The 22,061-nt window shown below is 40.4% G+C and overlaps 2 protein-coding genes across 3 annotated transcripts in view; one reads left to right on the top strand and one right to left on the bottom strand.

The window, feature by feature from the left end:
- RALGPS1 (Ral GEF with PH domain and SH3 binding motif 1) overlaps positions 1–22,061 on the bottom strand; it is a 606,537-nt gene that overhangs the window by 303,543 nt on the left and 280,933 nt on the right. The gene's annotated exons all lie outside the window — the stretch shown is intronic.
- The window catches only part of ANGPTL2 (angiopoietin like 2), a 58,837-nt gene that overhangs the window by 34,520 nt on the left and 2,256 nt on the right, over positions 1–22,061 (top strand). Inside the window, 3 exon segments of the mRNA XM_020984960.2 lie at positions 14,467–14,628; positions 14,631–14,659; positions 19,323–19,612. Of these exon segments, the coding sequence (XP_020840619.1) occupies positions 14,467–14,628; positions 14,631–14,659; positions 19,323–19,612 (481 nt within the window).

Below are 22,061 nucleotides of genomic sequence, written 5' to 3' on the forward strand. Positions count from 1 at the left end.
GGCTTCCTACTGAATTGTGTTCTCTTTCAAGATGCCCACCACCAGGCAATTTCTCCCAGTGATAGGAAAACTAGACCCATGCCTCTTCAGAAGAGTCTTCAGGACACCGTGTCATTAACCCTTAGATATAACCTGAACCAAGACTCCAGGGCAGAAAGTGATCTCATCACATAGCCCCATGCAGACACCCAGAGAAACACAGAAAAGAGAAAGAAAAGCCCTGATTACCTTCCCCGAGGACTCAGGGACACAAAATAAAAAGGGAGAAATAGGAGAAAAATCCCAAATCAATAGAGATGAATTGCTACAAACTGTGTCATCTGGAAATCTGATAAGCATAGCACCTCTGACTCCACAAAATTACAAGATCATAGATCTAGAGCTGTAAAGCCTTCGAGGTGATCCAATCTCACCTCCTATTTTTTCCTCAGATGAAGAAACTGAGGCCCAGAGAGGCCGATAAAACGTAAGCTACTTGAGAACAAGCACTATTTTAAAAAATATCCCCAGCACCTAACACAGTGTCTGGAACATAGTAGGCACTTAATAAATCTTTCTGTTCGGTGTTAAGTGACTTGTCCAAGGTCACAGAGGTAGCAAATTGAGTTGGGATTCAAAAAAGGGCTGAAAGTTTAATCAGAGTCCTCTGATTCCAAATCTAGCATCTTTCCACTGCACTGCATTGCCTCAAAGTCACTGATAAATATGTTAAATAGCACAGGGCCATAGACAACTCTCTGGTGTGCTCTACTATAAAGAGCAGTCCAGGTTGACAAAAAACAATTAAAGATGACTCTTTGGGTCTGACTCTCACGGTGTTGTCCTCATAATGCGAAACAAAAAAATACATAGTGTATTTGGGTTTCTACGGATTAGTAAACCATGAACACGGAAACCATAAACGTCCTAGCAACTCAACCTCAAATTAAAAGAATAACACTTTAAACAGGTCTTCTGCCTCCATTTTCTTCTCCTTCCAAAAATCTGTTACATGCTGCATAGATCAGGTCATATCCTTTTCTGCTCAAAAATCTTCAGTCATTTTCTATTGCTTTCTCAGTTTTAAATCTCATCCAATGCCCTTCACGGTATGGCATCACCTTCCTTTTCTACCCTTCTCTCATACTCTTTTCTATGTACTCTACACTCCAGGCAGATAGGACTATTATCCGTCCTCAAACTGCAGCCTTCACTTCCTGGTTCTGTGCTTTTGATCAGGTCTTTTGCTTCACAAAGCATACTGTTCTTTCCACTACATCTCACCACCCACTACTATGACTTTATCTGATAATAAAAAAGTAAAAAAAACCAAACTGGTTGATGGGTTAGAAATGTTGTGAGCCTTGGAGGAAAGGGACCTCTCCATCCTAAGAGTTTGTGACAGAAGAGAAGGAAGCAAGAATAGCCTGATGTGTACTAGATTTTTGGAAAGAAGACTTCACAAGGTGCTGAGAAAGGATGTAAATTATATAGGGAAAGTCAATCCAAGAGGGATGCAAATTTCACAAGAATGGAATTCTGAGAATATTTTGATATCTTAATGATGTAGGTAATCTCTCCAATGCTGTAGGTCTCAACCCATCCATGTCTTCTTCTCTGGTGCAAACAGTGATATGTTCTTTTTGAATCTCCTAAAATACCTTTTTCATTGTTCTTGCCAGTCTTAGCTTATTCTGAAATTTGGACCTACTGGCAAAATTCTTACAGGATCATGACAAGCTTTTTTTGCAACTGTCCTCCATTAATTCCCATTGCCTTCCTCTTCTGTATATTTCTTTTTAAAATTTAAATTGGTCAGGGAGTTCCTTGTGCAGATATGTTAATCTTTTTAAAAGCTCCTTATTTTTCTCCTCATGGGAATTGTTTCTCTTTTTTGTCTTCAGAATTTCATTCTTGGGAACCTTCTGTTTCATGTGGGTGGACTTCCTTTGTAGAACTTTAGTCTCTGGGATTCTACCTATCCTTTTCTGGAATTCTTCAGGAAAAGAAAAACACTCCAAAAGTCTGTTCTGCATATCAGACTGTGACTGGCTTTCTTCTCCTGTTCTATCACAAATTATAAGATGCAGTGGTCACTTTTCCCACATGGTTCACATCATTTCCACCTCAGCAACAAGTTCTTCTTTGTTGAAGAGAATCAGATCTAGAAAAGAAGTTTACTTCAGTGTTTCTTCTACCTTCTGAAAGATGAAACTGTTAGTAAGACAAGTCAAGGAATTATTAGCTTCTCTGTTTTTGGCAGAATGAGAGAGTTTCAGTAGATGCCTACATAATCGAAGACCCCCATAACTATTATATTATACCTCTGTGCAGGACTTGTAATCTCTTTCCCAAACTCATCTGTTTCCTCTTTCTGTCCAAGAGATCTGTAATATTTTCCAATGAAAATATTGCTTGTTTGTGCCTTCATTGATCTTCACCCAAATACCCATAACTATCCTTCCCCTCTCTGGTTCTTAGATTTCCTCATATATCTTTTTAATATTCAGTGCTACCCTGCATCACTCCTCTCACACATACACATTTGTTTCACTCATCCTGTCTCTTTTGAATATGTTGTGTTCTTTAGTTAAGTTACGGCTTTCATCCTACCAAATTTCAGTGATAACTAGGAGGTTACATTTTCTTCCTTTCACTAGGATCTCTAGACCATGTGCTTGTTATCCATAAGTTGTGTATTTGTGAATAAACATTTGATATTTTGGACTTTGTGCTAGTTCTGTTTATGCATTTTGTCACCTCTGACTTTCTAGGCATCACTATTAATTTTCTTTTTCCTCCCATCTAACTACTTTTTAAGGTATCTAACTTAGCGGGTATACATAGACAATGTTCTCCTTCATTTTTCAGTTTAAATTCCATCTGATACTCTTTTTTAAGACTCCAGCTAGAAAATTCTTGCCATTCCTAAATGGAAATACCGAAGAAAGGAGTTGCATTTAATTCTAGAGGCACCACTATAACCACTGGGCACCACTGGATATTTTTGAGCAGTGAAATGACATAGCCATAGTGTGCTTTAGGAATATTACTCAACAGCAATGTGGAGGCTGGATTGGAAAGGGGAGAAATGAAGCAAAAACGTCAATTAGAAGGATATTGCCTTAATCCCTACAAGAGGTGATAAACACCTGAACTAGCATAGTGGCCACCTACGTAGAAAGAAAATAGATCCAAGAAATGTTGTGGAGGTAGAATAATCTAGCCTTGACAATTGACTGGATTTGGGGGATGAGGAAGAATGATGAGTCAGGAATGAATCTAAGAACTGAAAGGATGGTGGTATCTTAACAGAGAGAGAATTTAGAAAGGAGTGGATTTGTGGTAGGGGCGGGGCAAGGAAATAAATTGTCCTATTTTAGAGAACCCCATCTGCAGCTGTGGTTTCTTGCCTCTTACTTCTAGATTCTTTTAAGACAGTATTGCTCATACACTTATGAAACATCCAAAATGATACCAGTCATCATCATTTGACTTAAGTCCTGGATGATTCTTTTCCACATACTGGATACATGTTCTTTGAAGACAGCAGATTACATACTGTCTTTTTTGTTATCAGGTTGACAAATAGCTACTTTGGTACCCTTGAGCAGATTCTCACCAATGGCTGCTATTCATCTTTCCTGGCTTTGGGTGGGGGAGGTGGTTACCTCTCATCTCACAGAACCTGTGTGTCCACATCATCATTCCTTGGAGGAGAAGCAGCTGATTCTTCTTCAGTAGGTCCATCTCCCTCCTCTTTGGGAAGACCTTTGTGTCTATTATTTCCAGGTGTTCCATGGTTCTTTACCCATTTCTCATCTGTATCACATTCTTCTACCCCCTAACCTCCTGGTAAAGGTCCAGGTTCCCCTTTCAGGCTCCTTTTATTCTCTGTTTTCATGTTGAAGAACAATCATTTTTGAAAGGAACACCTCTTTCTACCTTATAACCTGGAGAGTGGAAAGGCTTTCTTTCTAAGGGGAATCTCCAAAGGGGAATACTTTCTGTGCTCACACTGTAAAACTTTCCTAGTAACAGAGAATTGACTAGCTGCCGAAACTGGACCTGGAATTTCCTACTGAAATACATCTGGTGCCTCTGTGATTCATAGCTTTAAGTGTTTCCTTTCACACTGGTCATGATTTTCAAGGGAAATGGTAGAAAGTTGGGGGTGGAGGGGCAGTGGGAGGTCATTTGAAAAGAAAAAGGAAAACACTTACAGTATAAGATAGGAGGGGTCATTTCCAAGTGTAACATTTTAGAAAGGACAATAACAACCTTGAGAACATTTGGAAAAGGGCAACCAAGATGGTGGGAGGATTGGAGACTGGGCCATATAAGAACTGGTTGAATGAATTGGGGCTATTTATCTTGAAGAAGAAAATAAAGAGAAGCTGGGGGGGAGGGTGTGTGGAGAGAGGAAGCAGGAGAGGAAGGGGGGGAAAGGTATAAAGGTCATTGTTTTTGAGTATTTTAACTACTGTCCTACGGAAAAAGGATTAGAAGATTATTCTTCTTAGTCCTAAAGGCCAGAACTAGAAGCAATGGATGAAAGATGAAAAGATGCAAATTTCAGCTAAATATAAGGGAAAGAAAATAATCCCTAACAGTTATAGTTGGCTAAGAGTGGGATGGGCTTCATCAAGACATAAAAAACTTCTTTATCACTGGAGACCTTCATGTAGGGGCAGGATGAACATCCGTCAGGGATCTTTTTAAGGGGACTGTCATTCAAATGTGGGCTGTGCTAAGTCAGGTCCTCTTTAACTCAGATTCTGTGATTCAGTGAAGTTGAAGCTTTTGCTCAGCTTGCTTTGATACTTGGAGCAGTATGTGATTTCATCAGTGTGGATACTCTTTTTGTGGACCCATAAATAGCACAAACTAGCTACACCTTCTCATTCTCTGCTCCTTTTCAAGTTTCCTTACAAATCATCCAGAGAGAATCTACCCCCACACCCTAGAGGCCTTTTGCTTATCCTTTGGTTTGTTTTATTGTTTTATTTATTTATTTTACCAATGTTACCAGTTGTGTTTGATTCTACATCTTCATCATGTGACTGGTTAACTTTTTCTTCAGTTCAGATGCTGATAGCTTTCAACCTAATTCTTACCTATCAAGTTACCCCCAATTTGATGAGGAGCTGGAATCTGACTGCATTCCCTCACAGCCTTCTATTGTGACATCATTGTATTTTAAATTTAAATATGAAAAAGGGCAGTTTGATTTTACTCTAACATTGACTAGGCAAATTATTTTTATGATTCCATATTTATTTTCCAGTTTTTTAGCCTAAACTTCCTTTTTTGCTTTGTTTTTTAAATTTAAAACTGCCTTTCACTACAGCTGAGATTAAAACATCTTGCTCTAGTAGAAAGATGGTATTGGAGTCCAACTATCTACCTACAAGCCCAGCTCTGCCACTTGTGATCTTGGGCTCATCACTTTCCCTTTCTACAACTCAGTTACTTCCACTGTAAAAATAAGGGAGTTGGATTAAATGGTATTGAGTGTCCAGCTGAAAATCTCACAGTCCTGAGATTCAGAGAGTTTGTTACTATTTTCGTTGGCTGGACATCTGCCCTACCAAGAGCTGTCAGGTTCCCAAGAACACATGGAGAACTAATGAATCTGTTAAGTAAAAGCACACATCTAAAGATCTAAAAAAAACCCACCCTAGTTTTTCAAAAAGTGTAATGTGGATGCCAGCAACCAAAGAATTGCCTATGTATATGGAATCATATATATGTATATAGTTGGTATACATGCAGTATATACATATACATATATATGTTATATAAAGGACTTGTGATTTCATCTTATAATCCTAGAGAACTTCCTAGATCACTGAGAAGTTAAGTGACTTGACCAGGGCCACATAGCTATACGGGTCAAAAGGACTTAAAGCAATACTCCTGGCTTGGAGTCCAGCTCTCTATCCACTATTACACGCTGCCTCCCCTCCCTGCCCACTACATCCATGCACACATATTTGCACACAGACACACACCAGTGAAGAGCCATTGTACTGTATGTGAAGGAGCTGGGCTTTTTTAATCTGAATGCTCTTTCCAGTAGCCTAGGGGGTCTGTGGATAGATTTCAGGGGGGAATGATGTGAACTTAGATGGGGAAAAAATCATCTTTATTTCAGTAGGTTGGTTTCCTTTATAATGCTACATATTTTATTTTTTTTTGCATTTAAAAACATCATCCTGAGAAGGTATTCATAGGCTTCTCCTGGCTTCCAAAGGAGTCCATGACCCAAAGGAGAAGAGCCCCCTGCTCGAACCCAGCCTCATTTCATAAATGAGGAAACCGAGACCCAAAGAGGGAATATGATTTGTGCAAGACCACCAGCCAGGAAGTGAAAGAACTGAGAGGTTGAATCCAAGTTTTCTAACTTCAGGCCCAGGGTGCTTTCTCCCATACAATTCTCCTTCCAGCCTCCTCTATACTGTAGTAAACCTATGTTCTTCACTAGTTTCTGTCTTATCCAGAAAGTAACATAGGCTCCAAGACTCCAGATCATAGGTTTAGAGCAGGCAGGAATGCCAAAGGCCATGTAGTTCAACTGCCTCATTTTAAAGATGAGGAAACTGAGGCTCAGAAAGGCTAGATAACTTGCCCAGGGTCACACAATTAGTATGTGTCAGAGGCAGGATTTGAACCTAGGTTGTTCTGACTACAAATTCATATCACATTGCCTTGCTTCATCAATACCATCTTAGAAGGCATGAGCTTCTGTGGGCAAAAATATTAATCAACCGCTGGCAAATCTGTGAGTGGTGTGTCTCTCCACACATAGCGTGGTCCTTGGATGACATACATGCAGTCTATGGCTGGGCTCCTACTTTCCCCGTGATGGGACCTGCAAGGGCTTACACTCATTTAGCCTGGCCATTGAGAGCCCAGGGCACCCACCACACCATGCTGGAGCATTAAGGGAGGCCAGCATTAGAGGGAGCAGTAATTGCCATAATAAAATAAAATCCATAAGCAACAGAAATCCTCTCAAAGCCAATATGCTAAAGCTGTAGAAGGCTCTATCAAAAGCCTGTGGATGTCTAGACCATTAACATTTTTATGTTGGTCATCCACATTTACATTTTACACGGTTGTAAAAATCCCACAGGGCTAGAGCAGGAATCAGAAAGACCAAAGGAGTCTTGTTTAGCAAATTTTTTCACTTACTTTCCTACCCTTCAGAAGCCCAAATAAAAACCAAGTTTAACTGAAGAGCTCAAAGCACATCTTGTGGTCTGAGCAGTAACAGTAAGAGGGAGCTGAGGACTCAGAAGGGACATGCTTTTCTTTCCCCTAGGCCTGGCAGTATTTTTGCTGAAGCAAACTAAATATGATTGAATTGAGAGTGCTGAGGGGATCAGAAAAGAGGAAGAGGCCAGCTGCCTCCTCGCTTAACACAGTAAAATAAATGGAAAAGAAAGAGAGCTCTATTATCAGCATATGGGCAGGACAAGACCCTGTGCTGGCCAAAGAAGGGGAAACTGGCCTCTTTGGAGCCAGGACTCATTCACAGCCTAACTGATATTAGGGGTAAAAACAAGCAAATTCACTTTATCCCCCTCTGCACTGAAGGAATGGATGGAGGAGGATGTAGAATGTGGAAATGTTTACAGGGCCAGGAAGATACAGCTTTTTTTCTATTGCCTTTCAGGTACCTAAGGCATTTTTTGTCAAGCAGGCAGGCAGGTACCTCCCCTCCTCCCCATCCCCAAACACCAGTTCTCCGTCTAAACTAAGGGTTCTTAACCTGGGGTTCAAAGATAGATTTCAGAGGGTCTGTTAACTTGAATTGGGGAAAAAATGACTAACTTCTTGCTGAAATTTTTATTTACTATAATTATTTAAAAGCATTTTTCTGAGAAGAGGTCCATAGACTTCACCAAACTGCCAAAGAAGTTCATGACCCACAAGAGGGTAAAACTCTTGCTCTAGAAACCCCAAACACCATTTCTACATGGGGAGCTTCCTAGAACACCAAGGATATGCCCCCCGGGAGACCTCTGTCCAATTCCCATGGACCCTTGTCTAAAGAGGTTTTTTTTTTATTCCAGATCCCACACTGTGTACCTCATAAGAAAGTTTAGAAGAAGTCAGTAAGCCTCAGAGACTTTGACTATTACATCTATCATCACAGGAATCAGGAGTTTGAGTTAAGAAAAACAGATTTACATTATGTTAGTACTCGACAGGATCTCAAGAACGGTGCTGTCAGAGGGAAATAATTCCAGCTATGGAGTTAGGAGATCTGAGTTCGACATCAGCCTCTGATACTCAATTGGCTAGCTGACCATGGATAGATCACTTTATGCCTCTGGGCCTTAATTTCCTCATCACTGAAATGGGCATAATAATACTTGCACTGCTTGTACCTCTCCAAGTTCCTGGGATCACAGATTTAGAGCTCGAAACCATCTAGTTCCACACCCTCATTTTCCAGATAATGAAAATGAGTTGTTCTGAAGAAAGCATTTGTGTGACCGACCCTTAAACAGTGAATACATCTGAACCATTTCTGTTATGTAATCCAACTCTTCCATTTACAGATTAAGAGACTAGGGCCTACAGAGGTGAAGTCATTTGACAAACAGTGGGCAGATAGGTTCCCTCACCCACCCCTTTTAGAAAGATGAAAGTGAGATGTTCAATAAGGTTTTTATGTAAGAGGACTGAATTCTTGCCCATCTTTTAAAGCCCAGCTAAAATAACACATCCTCCAGGAAGCCTTCCCTGATCCCTCCCTAGCCACTAGCTAGGAATGACCTTTCACCGTTAGAGCTCCTACATTACTTTGTTTTCCCCTTGACTTATTCTTTAAAAAAAAAACAACAATACAAAGCAAAACAAACAAAACCAACCAGATCAATGATTTCATTTACGTAGGAAATTTGTTGGGAGAAACTTATTCTACCATTGCACATAGGAAACTGTTCAAGTTAGAGTCATTGAGAGTTGACTAAGAGGTTAGATGACCTGCCCAGGTCTCACAACCAGTACATGTTAGAGGTTGGGCTTAGAACCCCATTTTCATATCCCCAAGGCCATTTCTTTTATCTCCTACTCCACACTATTTTTCATGTCCAATGGTCTGGATGAGTATCTCTAGATATATGATTAACTTGTCCAGAGAAGTCTAACCGACTTACATAATTTTGAATAAAATATCTATAGATTTGTAATATAGTATACAATGGGCTGCATGAATGAAAAAAGAGGATGGGTTGGTTATGTGGAAACAATGAGAGATAACTGATAGCTAGTGAGCTGGGTTGGTGATGTCCTCATGAGGTTAGGAGAAGAGAGGAAGATCTTTAGCACGGCAAATTAATGGGAGGTCATGAGCAAGAGTTGCATGTCTGGGTAGAACAGAACAGAGAGGAGGGTGTACTTTTATCAATGAGATCTTAGATCCATTTGAGTATTGAGTATAAGGTGTATGTCCTTGTGGCCAAAATATTTCAATTTTTAAAAATCTCCTTTCTAAACTATAAGCTCTTTGAGGGCAAGAAGCGTATCTTATAAAACCTTTGTATCTCCCCTGGTGTCCAGCCAAAGAGCTTTATGGACTACAAACATTTAATTGATATTAATTCCTTACTTTAGCCACCCCTCTAAAAGCCTCAAATTAACTATAAAGGACATATGAAAAAAGAGGCTATCTTCATCCAGAGAAAGAACTGATAAATATGCATGTATAGAAAAAAGTATGTATAGAATAATTTTATATACATACACACACATACCTATTTGGGTCTAATAACAGACATCTCCAGGGAGGGGGAAAGGAAGGGAAGGGAAAAAAAAAAGAAATTTGCATGATAATTTTGTTGTATATTTGAAAAGAATAGCAAGTTGTGCATAGTAGATTTGCAGTTTCATGCACAATCAATTTTTTTTAACGTACTATCTTATGGAAATGCTTGTTTTACTCCATAAATTTAAAAAAACTAATATAAATTAAGGAAGATGAAGGGGATTCAAATGATTAAGGGCACTTTCAGAATTACAAATAGGAACTCATCTAAATTGTGAACTGACTAGGACCACCTTTAATAAACCACACTATACAAATATATTTTACCCCAGCCTGTGGCCGGTGAATGCAACCAAGTGTCTGCATTCAAAGCCCGCATAATGGTAGGGAAGGTTCAATTACATTCAAAGTCAAGCTTATGTCCCACCTATCAATGGTGGGCATACTTCCTTTCACTTGGGCCAGGTTATACCATGTTGTCCACAGAGTCTAAATATAGTCTTAATATAGCCAGCCTTCAAATATCCGTGTGAAAAAGCAAATGTCTGGGCTGTCGGCTTAGGCTTCTCCTTCCATTATCATTCTGTATGCCAGTGTTATTGTTGGCAAAGGGCTCAGTTCTAAATTACCCTCTAGAAGGCAAGCCAAAGTCAGCGCTGGTGGGGCTATTTGGAGTTTTCCGAAGGAAAAGGTTTGCCTACTGCACATTTTAAATTCTGCTTCATTAACAAAAATTTATTGTAGTTTTTAAAAAATTATTTCAATATTTTTTCATAGTCTTAAAAACTCCACTGAGCCTCAGTTCAATTAATATTCTTTCAAAGCAAACACCTCTTACTAATCTAGCCTTCTGCCTGGCAGAAATTCCATGGCAAATATTCCAGCAACTTCAAATATGTTAAATTCCTTCTTTTTTTTTTAAAAAAAAAGGTGCTTCTTTACAGAATCACAAAAACTCAGTTATCTAGTCACATGTACCCAAAGCAGGAATCCCCTCCAGAGCATCCCTGACAAGTGGCCATTCAACCTTTGCCTAAAGACCTCTAGAGATAAGAGCTTATAATCTTCCGGGGCAGCCCATTCCACTTTGGGTGGATGTCACTGTTAGGAATCTCTGTCTTATATCAAATCAATAGCTATCTTGCTGCAGCTTCCATCTATTGTTCCGAGTTCTGACCTTGGAAGCCAATCAGATCATGTCTAGTTTGTCTTCTACATGACAGCCCTCCAGATACTCAAAAACAATTACCCTTTCCTCTCTGAATTTTCTTTCCTCCAGGCTAAACATAACAACAATTACTATTTATAAAGCACTAAGGTTTGCAAAGCACTTTATGAATAAATATTATGTCATTTTCTCTTCAGAACAACCCAGGGAAGTAGTTGCTATTGATAGATCCGCTTTACAGATTGGGAGAATGAGGCAGACAGATTAAGTGACTTGCCCAGAGCTAGTAAGTGTCTGAAGCCAGATTGGAGCTCAAGCCTTCCTGAGTCCAAGAGCAGCACTCTCACCACCGGATCACCAAGATGCCAATTCCTTCAGTCATCATAGAGCAGCTTTTCAGTTTTCTACCCATCTTGGTTATCTTTTTCAAAATATGCTTTAGTTTGTCAATGTCCTTCATAAAATATGGTACTCAAACCAAATATAACCCTCTTATACAAGCAGAGTACAGTAGGACTATCATGTTTCTTATTGCAGACTTTCTATCTCTATTAATGTAGCCTGACATCATATCTTTTGTTGGCTGTCATGAACTGGAAATGTATTATTAGTCAGAACCAAATAATTCAATTCAACAAAGCATTGGGCGAGGTACCTGGGAAGATGAAGTTTAGGTAAGACATGGCTCTTATTCATAAGGAACAAGTTTAGTAGTGGGGAATAAGACATCAACGTTGACAATTCACAGCAGGTTTTGTATAAATGTTTATTTTCTTCCCTTCCCTAAAGCCCAAATACATCAGAGGATTACAAAACAAAGTGTTACATGAGTGTTAGGTGAGGTCCAATGGAAAGGGTGCAGCACCATTTCAGCTTTAGTGCACCCTATAAATGGGAGCTATTATTATTCATAGGGGTAATGCTCAGGAAGGGCTCTCTAAAGGAGGAGTCATTTGAGTTGGAGTTTAAAGGATGAACAGGAATTAAACAGGGAAAGAGGAGGAGGGTGGACATTCCATGAATGATGTGAGCAAAGGCAGGAAGGTAGAAACACACAGGGAGTGTTTGGAGATCAGAGGGCAGTCCAATGGGCTTAGAGGGGAGTAACATGAGATAAGGCTGGAGAGGTGTGTGTATATGAGGTGGGGGAGGATCACCTGGATGGGGAGGGGCTTGAATGTTAGGCAAGGAAGTCTAAACTTTACTCAGTAGTAAATAAAGTGCCATTGAGGTTTTTGAGCTAAGGAGAAGCATTACTAGATCTATGTAAGGAAGATTGTTGTAGCAGAATGAATTGGAATAGGAGCAGAGAACAGAAGCAGATATTTTAAGACACTATTAAAATAGCTCAGGTATTTAGTAATGATAACCTGTACCTGGGTAGCAGCAACATTTGTGGGTTAGGAGTAGAGATACAACAGGGCAGAGAATAGTCAGGATTTGTTGGGAGAAGGGAGTGGCACGTGAAGAAAACAACCGGGGAGAGGAAATGAGTGGGAAGCAACAGTGTGTGAAGTCTGTGCAGTTGTGACTAGAGAGGGGGCAGCCTGTTGCCACTCCATCTTCCCCTGTCCTCTGTCAACTTATGACCTCACACTGCCCTATTCTCTCACCCTCAGTCCCTACAGGATTGTGAATCCAGTGGACCACAAGGCACCAAGATGGTGGGCTCTGGGCTGCCATTAGAAGGAAGTGCTCAATCCCATTCACGCTGGCACATGGAAAAGGTCTAAATGCCTGGCCCTAGTTACAGTTCAGGGTGTTAGCAGTGGGAGCTGAGAGAAGGGGATGGATATAAGAGATATTGTAGAGGAAGAATTAATGTGACTTGGAGACAAATAGGATAGGAGAAGGGTGGAAAAAGAAAGAGTCAAAAATAACTGCTATGGACAGGAAAAAATGACATCATAAGGAAAAGCTCTTTGAGAGCAGAGCTGGCTTTATTTTTGTCTTTACACAACACCTGGCACATAGTAGGTGCTTAACAAATTGAACTGGGCAAACAAAAAATAATAAACTTAGTTTTTAGACAAATTAAGATCATATTTATAATAATTAATTTCTGGGGGGAAAACCACAAATCTTTTCATTAAAAAAATCTCTCCAATACAAAACTAATTGGAGGGGGATGGTTTGGGTTTTTTTTTTAGTTTTGGGAGGGCTTTCAAAAAAGTTTTATCCATAGTTTTTGGACATTGTCATATCACTAACATATTCTATCAGATATAGCTGTAATACCCAGTTTCATCTGTATTTAGTGCCATAAAATGGTAATGGGGTCATCCCACATTCACATTCTCAACTTATGCCACATTCTCACCCACTGACTTTTATTCCCTACGGCAGATCTCATTGGGTTCCCTCCTGCTATGGACACAGAACAGGAAGGTTCTTCTCTGCCAGTAACATGTTTAAGATGGCTCCCATCATCCATTTCTTAGAATTTATTATGAGGACAGCAAACAAGAATTGGGATCATGGGACAGAAAAGTCAATACTGTCTGCTGACATTTTGTGAAGAAATGGCAGCCTCATTGCATGTCTCCTATTCCATCAGGAGCCTGGGAAGGCAGCCAGAGTCAGCCAATGAATGAGCAGAGTGCATTAAAGTACATGCCACATTAAGTGCCAAATAAGTAAATAGATGAGGAGCTTGGGGGTATGAAATGAGGCTAAAGCCAAAGGAAGTTCCCTTCCAGAGAGAATTTTACTAGGAATAATAATAGTAAGAACATCCTACATTTATAGAGTTCTTTAAGGTTTATAAAGTGTTTCTTTAGGGACAATGACTGTGTGTACTATGAAAGGTAGAAAAACTAATGAATGAGTGAAAAATTAATGAAAATGCATTTATTAAGGACTTACTAAGTACCAAGCACTGTGCTAGGCACTAGGGATAAATATAAAAATGAGATAGTACTTGCCCTCAAGACCCTTGCATTCTATGGGGTGGAGGGGACAAACACATGTATGGGAGTGATAGCTAAGGAGAGGAGTATCTGGAGAATCACAAGGATGATAGGTTGAGCCATAGGGTAGTCAGCTGACATACCCTTTTCAGGAACAATATTAATAGGGTAGTATTGATTTGATTTTCAAGACTGGAACAGAAGATGGACAGCAAGGAAGAGGGTACATTCACGGTAGCAAGGTAGATGGTGGGATGGAATGTAAAGCATAGTCTCTTCTGGTGGTCTGGGGCCAGATAGATATAGTAAACTGGTTGAATTTGCACTCATTCACTGAACAATCAAGACAGCTTGATCAGGGTAGGAGTTCCAGGGTAGGATTAACTCCCCAAGTCACTTAAGGCATTTTTTCAGGTGGCTGAGTGTAGAGGTATTGCTCTAGGTGGGATAAAAATACCTGGTTTCTCTGAAGCTATACACTCTGGCCTCTTTTGTAGTTCACCACAAACCAGGGTAGCTCCAGAGGGTCTTCGTTGGGGCTGGAGATTAGAGAGGTAGTCACACGTTAGGGGCACTTATGATCATCCTTGGTTACTCTATGATAGACCAGCAGGTTTTTGTTCATACAGGCCCATGGAGAGACTGTCTTCAGGCACTGGAGGATGGTCATGACACCAGTTCCATTTACCTTGTGAAGCCTGAAAATACTAATCGACTTATGCAGGTTTGGTGTGACCAGAGGCATGACCCCGGTGGCTGGACTGTTATACAGAGACGACTTGATGGATCTGTCAATTTTTCCGGAATTGGGAGACTTATAAGGTAAGAGCCAGTGACAATCACCTTTTTTGTCTCACTCAATAAACTCTAGGGGCTTCCTACCACCTCCAGGATCAAATATGAAATCTAAAAAGTTCTTCACAACCTGGTTCCTTTGTATTTTTCCAGTTTTATTACATTTTCCTTCCCATGACACTGCATCTTCTGACTGTGTCTTTTCATTGGCTGTCCTCTATACCTGGAATGCTCTCTCTCTGATTGTCTCTGCCTCCTGGCTTCCCTGAAGACTCAGCTCAAATCCCACCCGCTGCAAGAGGCCTGCCCTGGTCTCTTCCCCAAACACATATACTAATTAGCTCCTTCCCTCTAAGCTTATCTTCCATTTATCTTGGATATAGCTTATATATACCTAGTCATTTACATGTCTTTCTCCATTATAAGGTGAGCTCCTTGGGAATCTTTCCTTGTATCCTTAGCACTTAGCACAGTATATGACACTTAGTAAGTGCTTAATAAATGCTTCTGACTCAGTTGAATTGACAAAAACCCTATGAACTCTACTGCTTTTGAAGTAAGGAGTTTTCATTGAAAGAATGATGTTATCTGTTCCGGGGGGGGGGGGGAACCAACTTGCTTTGTTAAATGTTACCTGTAAAGATATTTTCAGCATGAAGGTCAATAATTACAATGCAGTTATGATATAAATCTAATGAGGAGGTTCATGATAATACTTTCTCTAAAAACACCTTCCACTAGGAACTGTCTTATTCTTGTTGAGTCTCTTGAATCCCTATGGAAGCCCAGAGCCACTCAATCTTTTTTCCTTACAAGTCTCATATGGTGAAATTGGAATGTATTTCTGATTTATAGGAAATACTTTTACCCCCAATATTGGATGTGAGAAAAAACTTTCACTCCCAGCCCTACATGTGGAAAATGCTCTCACTCCTATCTTGGGTTTGGAAAAATACCCTTGATTTCATCCCTGGATACGGAAAAAAAATCTCAATTTCCATCCCTGTGTATGAGAGACATATCCTTTCCATGCCCAGGTGTGGAAAAATATTACTATCAACCCAGGGCATGGGAAATACCCCTCCTTTCAGCCGTAGGCAGGGCAAAAACCCTTGCTCTCAGCCCTGTGTATGTGAAATACCTGTACTTTCACGTCTGAGCTCAGAAAATACTTTACTTCTAGCCCTAGAAAATAGTTTCACATTCAACTATAGGTGTTGGAAAACTTCTTGTTCCTTCCCTGAGGATGTGGAAGTCCTCCATTCTAAGATCTAGGTGAGACTCAAAGAATTGCTTCTACCAGAGAAGAAGCCCATACTTTTACTAGAACAAGGGCATCTACTCTAATTACTGAGATTCCCAGGATGCTCCTTCACATACCAGGCTAGTCAGAAGCTGCTGAGGTTGGTTACAAGCTGGAGGCTTCTTTCTTGTCTTTTACCTCTCTACCTTCTCAGGTTCACCTTAAACACTTCTTCCCTCATCTTCCTCCCTTCTGCTGGACAATAACTCAGGAACTGATTATAGATGATTATATTCTATTGGTGTGATTGCTATAACATAGTATTTCTTTGCTATAACACAGTATTTATTTTTGCACGGTATATCAGCTCGGAGGTCTCCCCTATCTTGAAAGAAAAAAGCTTTAATTATGCAGCTTCCCTCCCCCCACCTCCTGGCCACCATCCTATTTTTTTTCTTTCCATCACCAAATTCTCAAATCAGTGCATATTCTGATTGCCTCCAAAGCATCCCACTCTGTCCCTTATTCATTCCCTTCAATCTGGCTTCCAGAAATTGCTTTCTTGAAGGTTGGCAATGATCCTTGCCAAATCTGATGGTCATGCTACTCTTTTCTTCTCAATCTCTTTCCAGGATTTGGCAGTTGACCATACCCTCCTGCTTGAAATTCTCTCTTCCTTGGCTTCCCTTTTATTACACTGAACTGGTTCTCTCTCAACCTTTTTGACAGCTTCTCTTTTTTTTCTTTGCTGGCTCCTCTTCTTTCCACCTAACTCTAGGCATCCCCCAAGGCTTAGTCATTGGCCCCCTGCTCTAATTTCTGCCTCCTACATATTTCTTGCTATCATCTTCAAACTCAGAATATCTAAAACCAAACTAGTCATCCTTTTTTCCCAAAGCAGCTTCCCTCTCAAATTCTCTACTTCACAGAATCATAGGATTATAGTTAGAGCCAGAAGGGACCTTAGAGGCCCTCAAGTACAACCCCTTCATTCTATAGATGAATAAACTGAGGCAGTAAGTGTTCTAAAGATGGGATTTGAATCCATATGTTCCTGACTCCAGTGCCCCTGTCCACTATATTATGACGCCTGTCATGTCTGTTAGTAAGTACCTTCCTTACAGTTGCCCAGGAGTAAAACCAAAATCACAGAATTTTAACTTAGATGGGACCTTGGAGACCATCTAGTTTAATCCCCTCATTTTACAGAGGAAGAAACTGAGGCCCACAGAATTAAAAGGACTTTCCCAGGGTCACATGACTGGTAAGTTGCAGAGTCGGCTCTTGATCTCACTTTCTGACAAATCCTGGGCTCCCCAAACCATGCCACACCTCCTTAGAATCATACTTACCTCTTCCTTCATGCCTAGTACTCAATCTTGTCCAATTTTCCATTGAAACATCATATCTTATATCTGTCTCTTCTTCTAGGTCCTTACTTTGTAAAACTTGAAGTGCTACAGAAATAGAATGCTATTCATTATTACCTCTCTAATCTTATTGCCCAAACTTTTAATGATAGTTGGTTCATCTACTCATTGTCCCATGAACACATTGTCTCTGTGCTTTCCGTTATGTCTGTCTCCTTGCCTAGAATTCCACTCCCCCAATCAGACTCCTTCTGAGCTCAGCTCAGATCAGACCTCTTCCATTAAGCCTTCCCTATTAACTCCAGTCCACAATGATCTCCCTCCTTCACTGAATGCCAACTATTCTCAAAGTTGGTCCCACACACAATTTCAAATTTAAATAATGACCTTTTTTTTTTTTAGTAATGAATCTGACCTTCCTGATTAAAATAACAAATGATACTAACTAACAATTATATAGCACTTCATGGTCTGTAAAGCACTTTATATACATACCTTGATCCTCAAGGTAATAATCCTTTGAGGTAGGTTCTATTATTATCCCCATTTTAAAGATCAGGAAAACCACACAGTTACTGAGTGTCTGATGAAGAATTTGAACCCAGGGCTTCCTGATTCTAAGTCCAGTGTTCTATTTAAACTGTGGTCTCCTGGTGGGTAGGAATCTTGTTTTCTATTTTTGTATTCCTTATCCTTGGATGAACATGTTAAGTTTATTCCACAGATCATAGATCTCACAATAGACACAACCTTGGAGGTCAGTTGATCCAACTCTTACCTAAGCAGGAATCCCTTCTACAATGTCCCTCAAAGGTCTTCACTTGGACTCCCCTTCACGACTCTCCAACAAAGGGGAAGTTACTATGTCCTAAGCCATCACCCTAGGACTACAGCTTTAGAGCTCCAAAAGACCTCAAAGGTCACCTAGGCCTACTCTCTCATTTTACAGAACCCCCTGTAGATTAGATAACTTTCCCAAAGGTCACACAGGAGCAGGATTCAGACTCAGGTCAGCAATGTACTAGAGCCAGCTCTAATAGGAAAGCTACTTGTTAAAATTTCAGGGTGAGTATTTATACCTTGAAAATAAGCAAAAGCTACAATTAGGACTTGATTTATTGTTTTGTTGATTGACTAAACTCAAGAAAATGAGGAATGATGATAATAATACAGATTAAATTTATAAGTGTGTTATGTATATGTCCTCTCTCCCACCCCAAGAGAGCTGGTTGTTAAATCAGCACATCCCTACTCCAGAGTCAATGCTTTTTGTTGTTGCTGTATCATGTGATTTCTCCATTTCACTTTTGGACAGCTCTATTGATCTCCCCTAGATAAGGGAAGTAAATGAACAGCTCTTTTTTCCTGGTTACAAAAGTACAGTTATTTGAGTCTGCCCTGAATGCTAACTCCAGAGCTCCAAGGACCACACTGAGGGGCAGATGGTTTACAATGGCACTAACTAGAGGGTCTGGAGTCAGGAAGAACTGAGTTAAAATCTGGCCTCAGACACTTACTAGCTGTGTGACCCTAGGCAAGTCACTTAATCTTGTTTGCCTCAGTCTCCTCATCTATAAAATGAGTTGGAGAAGGAAATGGTAAGCTACTTTAGTATCTTTGCCAAGAAAACCCCAAGTGGGGTCATGAAGACTTGGACATGACTGAAACAATTGAACGACAACAACAAAGAGGGTTATCAGACCCAGGAGGACCAAAACTGAATCTGCATTCATTGTACCCCATCCACTTGGAGAATTGAAATGACAGTAAAGAAGGCAGGGAGGGAGGGCAAAGGGGGAAGGGAAAGACTATGTGGGAAAGGAGAGCATACTCCATATTCCCATTATTCTTCTTGGCTGACCTTTCTTCAGGCTGCCTGTATGAATTTAACCTATGCTGACAGCTTCAGGGAATTGCCTTCAAAAGCAGGAAATATGCTCATTTGTTGAAGAGGAAATAAGTCCAAAGCATACAGTCTCTTTTTATAACAAGCATTGCCAAAGAGTGGGTCAGCCATTTTGCCAGATGTGACTAGTCCCCGTGACTGCATTTGGTAACACTGTCTCTTTCTTTACAGCAAGGATTTGGTAACATTGATGGAGAGTACTGGCTGGGTCTGGAGAACATTTATTGGCTCACAAACCAAGCCAACTACAAACTGCTTGTAACAATGGAAGACTGGTCTGGCCGAAAAGTCTTTGCGGAATATGCGAGCTTCCGCCTGGAACCAGAAAGTGAATATTACAAGTTGAGACTTGGGCGGTATAATGGCAATGCTGGCGACTCCTTCACCTGGCACAACGGGAAGCAGTTCACCACCCTGGATAGAGACCATGATGTCTATGCAGGTATGAGGGCCTAGAGAGAGTACTTCACAACAGTATATGGTAGAAGCATCTGTTTCCACACACAGCTGGACTGTCAATTGTAAAACTATTGGTCTGTCAATTCAGTTTCCTCCCCCACAAAATGAGGGGATTGGGCCAAGTGATCTCTAAGGTTCCCTCCAGCTCTACATTTGGTGATCCCATTATCCTCCTAACAGGGGTCATTTCTAGGTACCAGCATGAGCTAGAAGAGCCAGTGCAAGACCACACTCAGGCAGACACTTATATTAGGGAGAGAGGTACCTGCTGGTGGATTCCTGTCTTTGAAGTAGGAAAACCATAGCAATACCCCTTCATGGTCAAGGGTGATTAAGGATACTGCGGCAATAGGAAGAAGAAAATCTGAAATAAGTTACTTATTTCATATGACATATGGCCTAAGGAGTTGAGAAGAAAAGATTTAGGACAATGGGGGGAGGGAAGTGCAAATATGATCCCTGACTTCAAATAGCAGAAAGACTGACATATAGAAGAGCCTGTAGCCTCAGAAAGAAGAGCTAGGACTAATGGGTAGAAGTTACATGAAGATGGATATTAGCTCAATATAAGGAAACACCTTCTAATAATCAGAGCTTTAGTACCATCGAATGGGCTGCCCCATGAAGTAGTGAGCCCTCCACGGTGAAAGTATTCAGAGGCTGCAAGATCATTTCTCAGGGATACTGTAGAATAGAGGGGTAAACTCACTTCCAGCTGTCTGCAGAACTCCCCAGTATAGTTTGGATCAGATTAAAATGTAATTGGGAAATGTCTGACAAGATAAATCAAACCAAACTGTTCTTCTGGTTTGGCTATTTCCATTAACAGAACCATTTCCCTGGTCTTCCAAGTTTGTGATTTCAGGGCTACCTTAAGCCTTTACCTTTTCCTTATCCCTTTCATCCAATCAGTTATCAAGTCCTGTTGATTCCAATTATGCAACATCTGTCTCATTTATCCCTTCCTTTCTATTCCCATTGACATTTCCCTGGCACAGGGCATTTATTAGTATTTGCTTGGTCTACTGCTACAATCTCCTACTGGGTCATTCTGCATTCACTCTTTCCCTGCTCTAATTGGTTCATCATATCAGTGCCAGAATGATCTTTCTTATATGTAGAATTGGTCATACCGGTCCCATTTCAAAATCTTCAGTGACTCATTGCCTCTGAATAAAGTTCAAACTCCTCTGCCTGACATTCAATAATGCCCTCCCTATTTACTGTCCCCTTAGTTTTCCCTACCTTACCTCATATCATTTCCCTCTTGTATTCTACACTAGTAATGTCAAACTCATATAGAAATAGATCCATGTGGGCTGCATATTGACTTAGAAAACCACAAGTTAACATTATTTATGTTGTAAGGCCACACTTGGGAGTTTTTTGTGGCCTTTGAGTGATACCTCTGCTCTACACTCTAGCCAAACTAGACTCTGCTTTCTCCTTTTTATACTCTCTGAAATTTCCTACCTCCATGTCTAGAATACCTTTTCCCTCCCTCTCTTCCTTTACTGGATTCCTGCCCATTCATTAAAACCTGATTCAAATGCCACTTTCTCCACAAAGCCTCTCCTGATCCCCACTCACTGACCTGAAGAACATGCTTCCCCATTAGAACTTTTCCCCATAGTACTTTGCTTTGTAAATTTCAAATGCATTTATATATTACAGTTATCTGTATTGGTGTGTCTTGTCCCTCGGTTAAGCTCCATGAGGTCAGGGTCCACATTTGATCTAAACTTTGTACTTTCTCCAATACCTAACTCACATAAAGAATGCACTCAAAAATGTATGTTAAATGACAGAAATCATTTGATTACTCCCCTTTAGACATTCCATATCAACTAATCAATCAATAATAATTAATTAACTGTCTACCACATGCCAGGCACTGTGCAAGGCAACAGTGATACAAAATATAAAAGCTTCTACCTATGAAGGAGCTTATATTTTTTGATTCTCGGCTCAAATAGACTATTAATTTTCCCCATTCTTGACCTGCCTTCTCATACCTGCATTCACCCAAGCTTTTCACTAAGCCAGGACCAGCAGCATGGTACAGTGAGAATAGAACTAGATTTTGAGTCAGAGCAACTGGGTTCTAATCCCAGCTCTGCCACTTAATACCTGTATAATCTTGGATAAGACACTAAACCTGTCTGAGCATAAGTTTCTCACCTGTAAAATGATGGAGCTGGACTAGAAGAATTCCAAGGCCTCATTGGGTTCTGAATCTATGATTTTATGTTCTGTGAGCATATTCTCTCCTCATCCCTGCCTATTTAAGTGCTTGCCCCCTTTTCTGTGAATGCTCACCTGACTCACTCCAGCTGGAACTTCCTCTGACTTCCCTGAGTCACTTTGTTTGGCTGTCTCTTTTGTCCCATCACATTCTCCTTCATAGTTTACTTCCTTGTGTACATGTCATATCCTACTATTGGACTATAA

Source organism: Phascolarctos cinereus, unplaced genomic scaffold (assembly GCF_003287225.1).
Source record: "Phascolarctos cinereus isolate Bilbo 61053 unplaced genomic scaffold, phaCin_HiC Scaffold_2;HRSCAF=192, whole genome shotgun sequence".
In the NCBI taxonomy this organism is placed as follows: Eukaryota; Metazoa; Chordata; class Mammalia; order Diprotodontia; family Phascolarctidae; genus Phascolarctos; species Phascolarctos cinereus.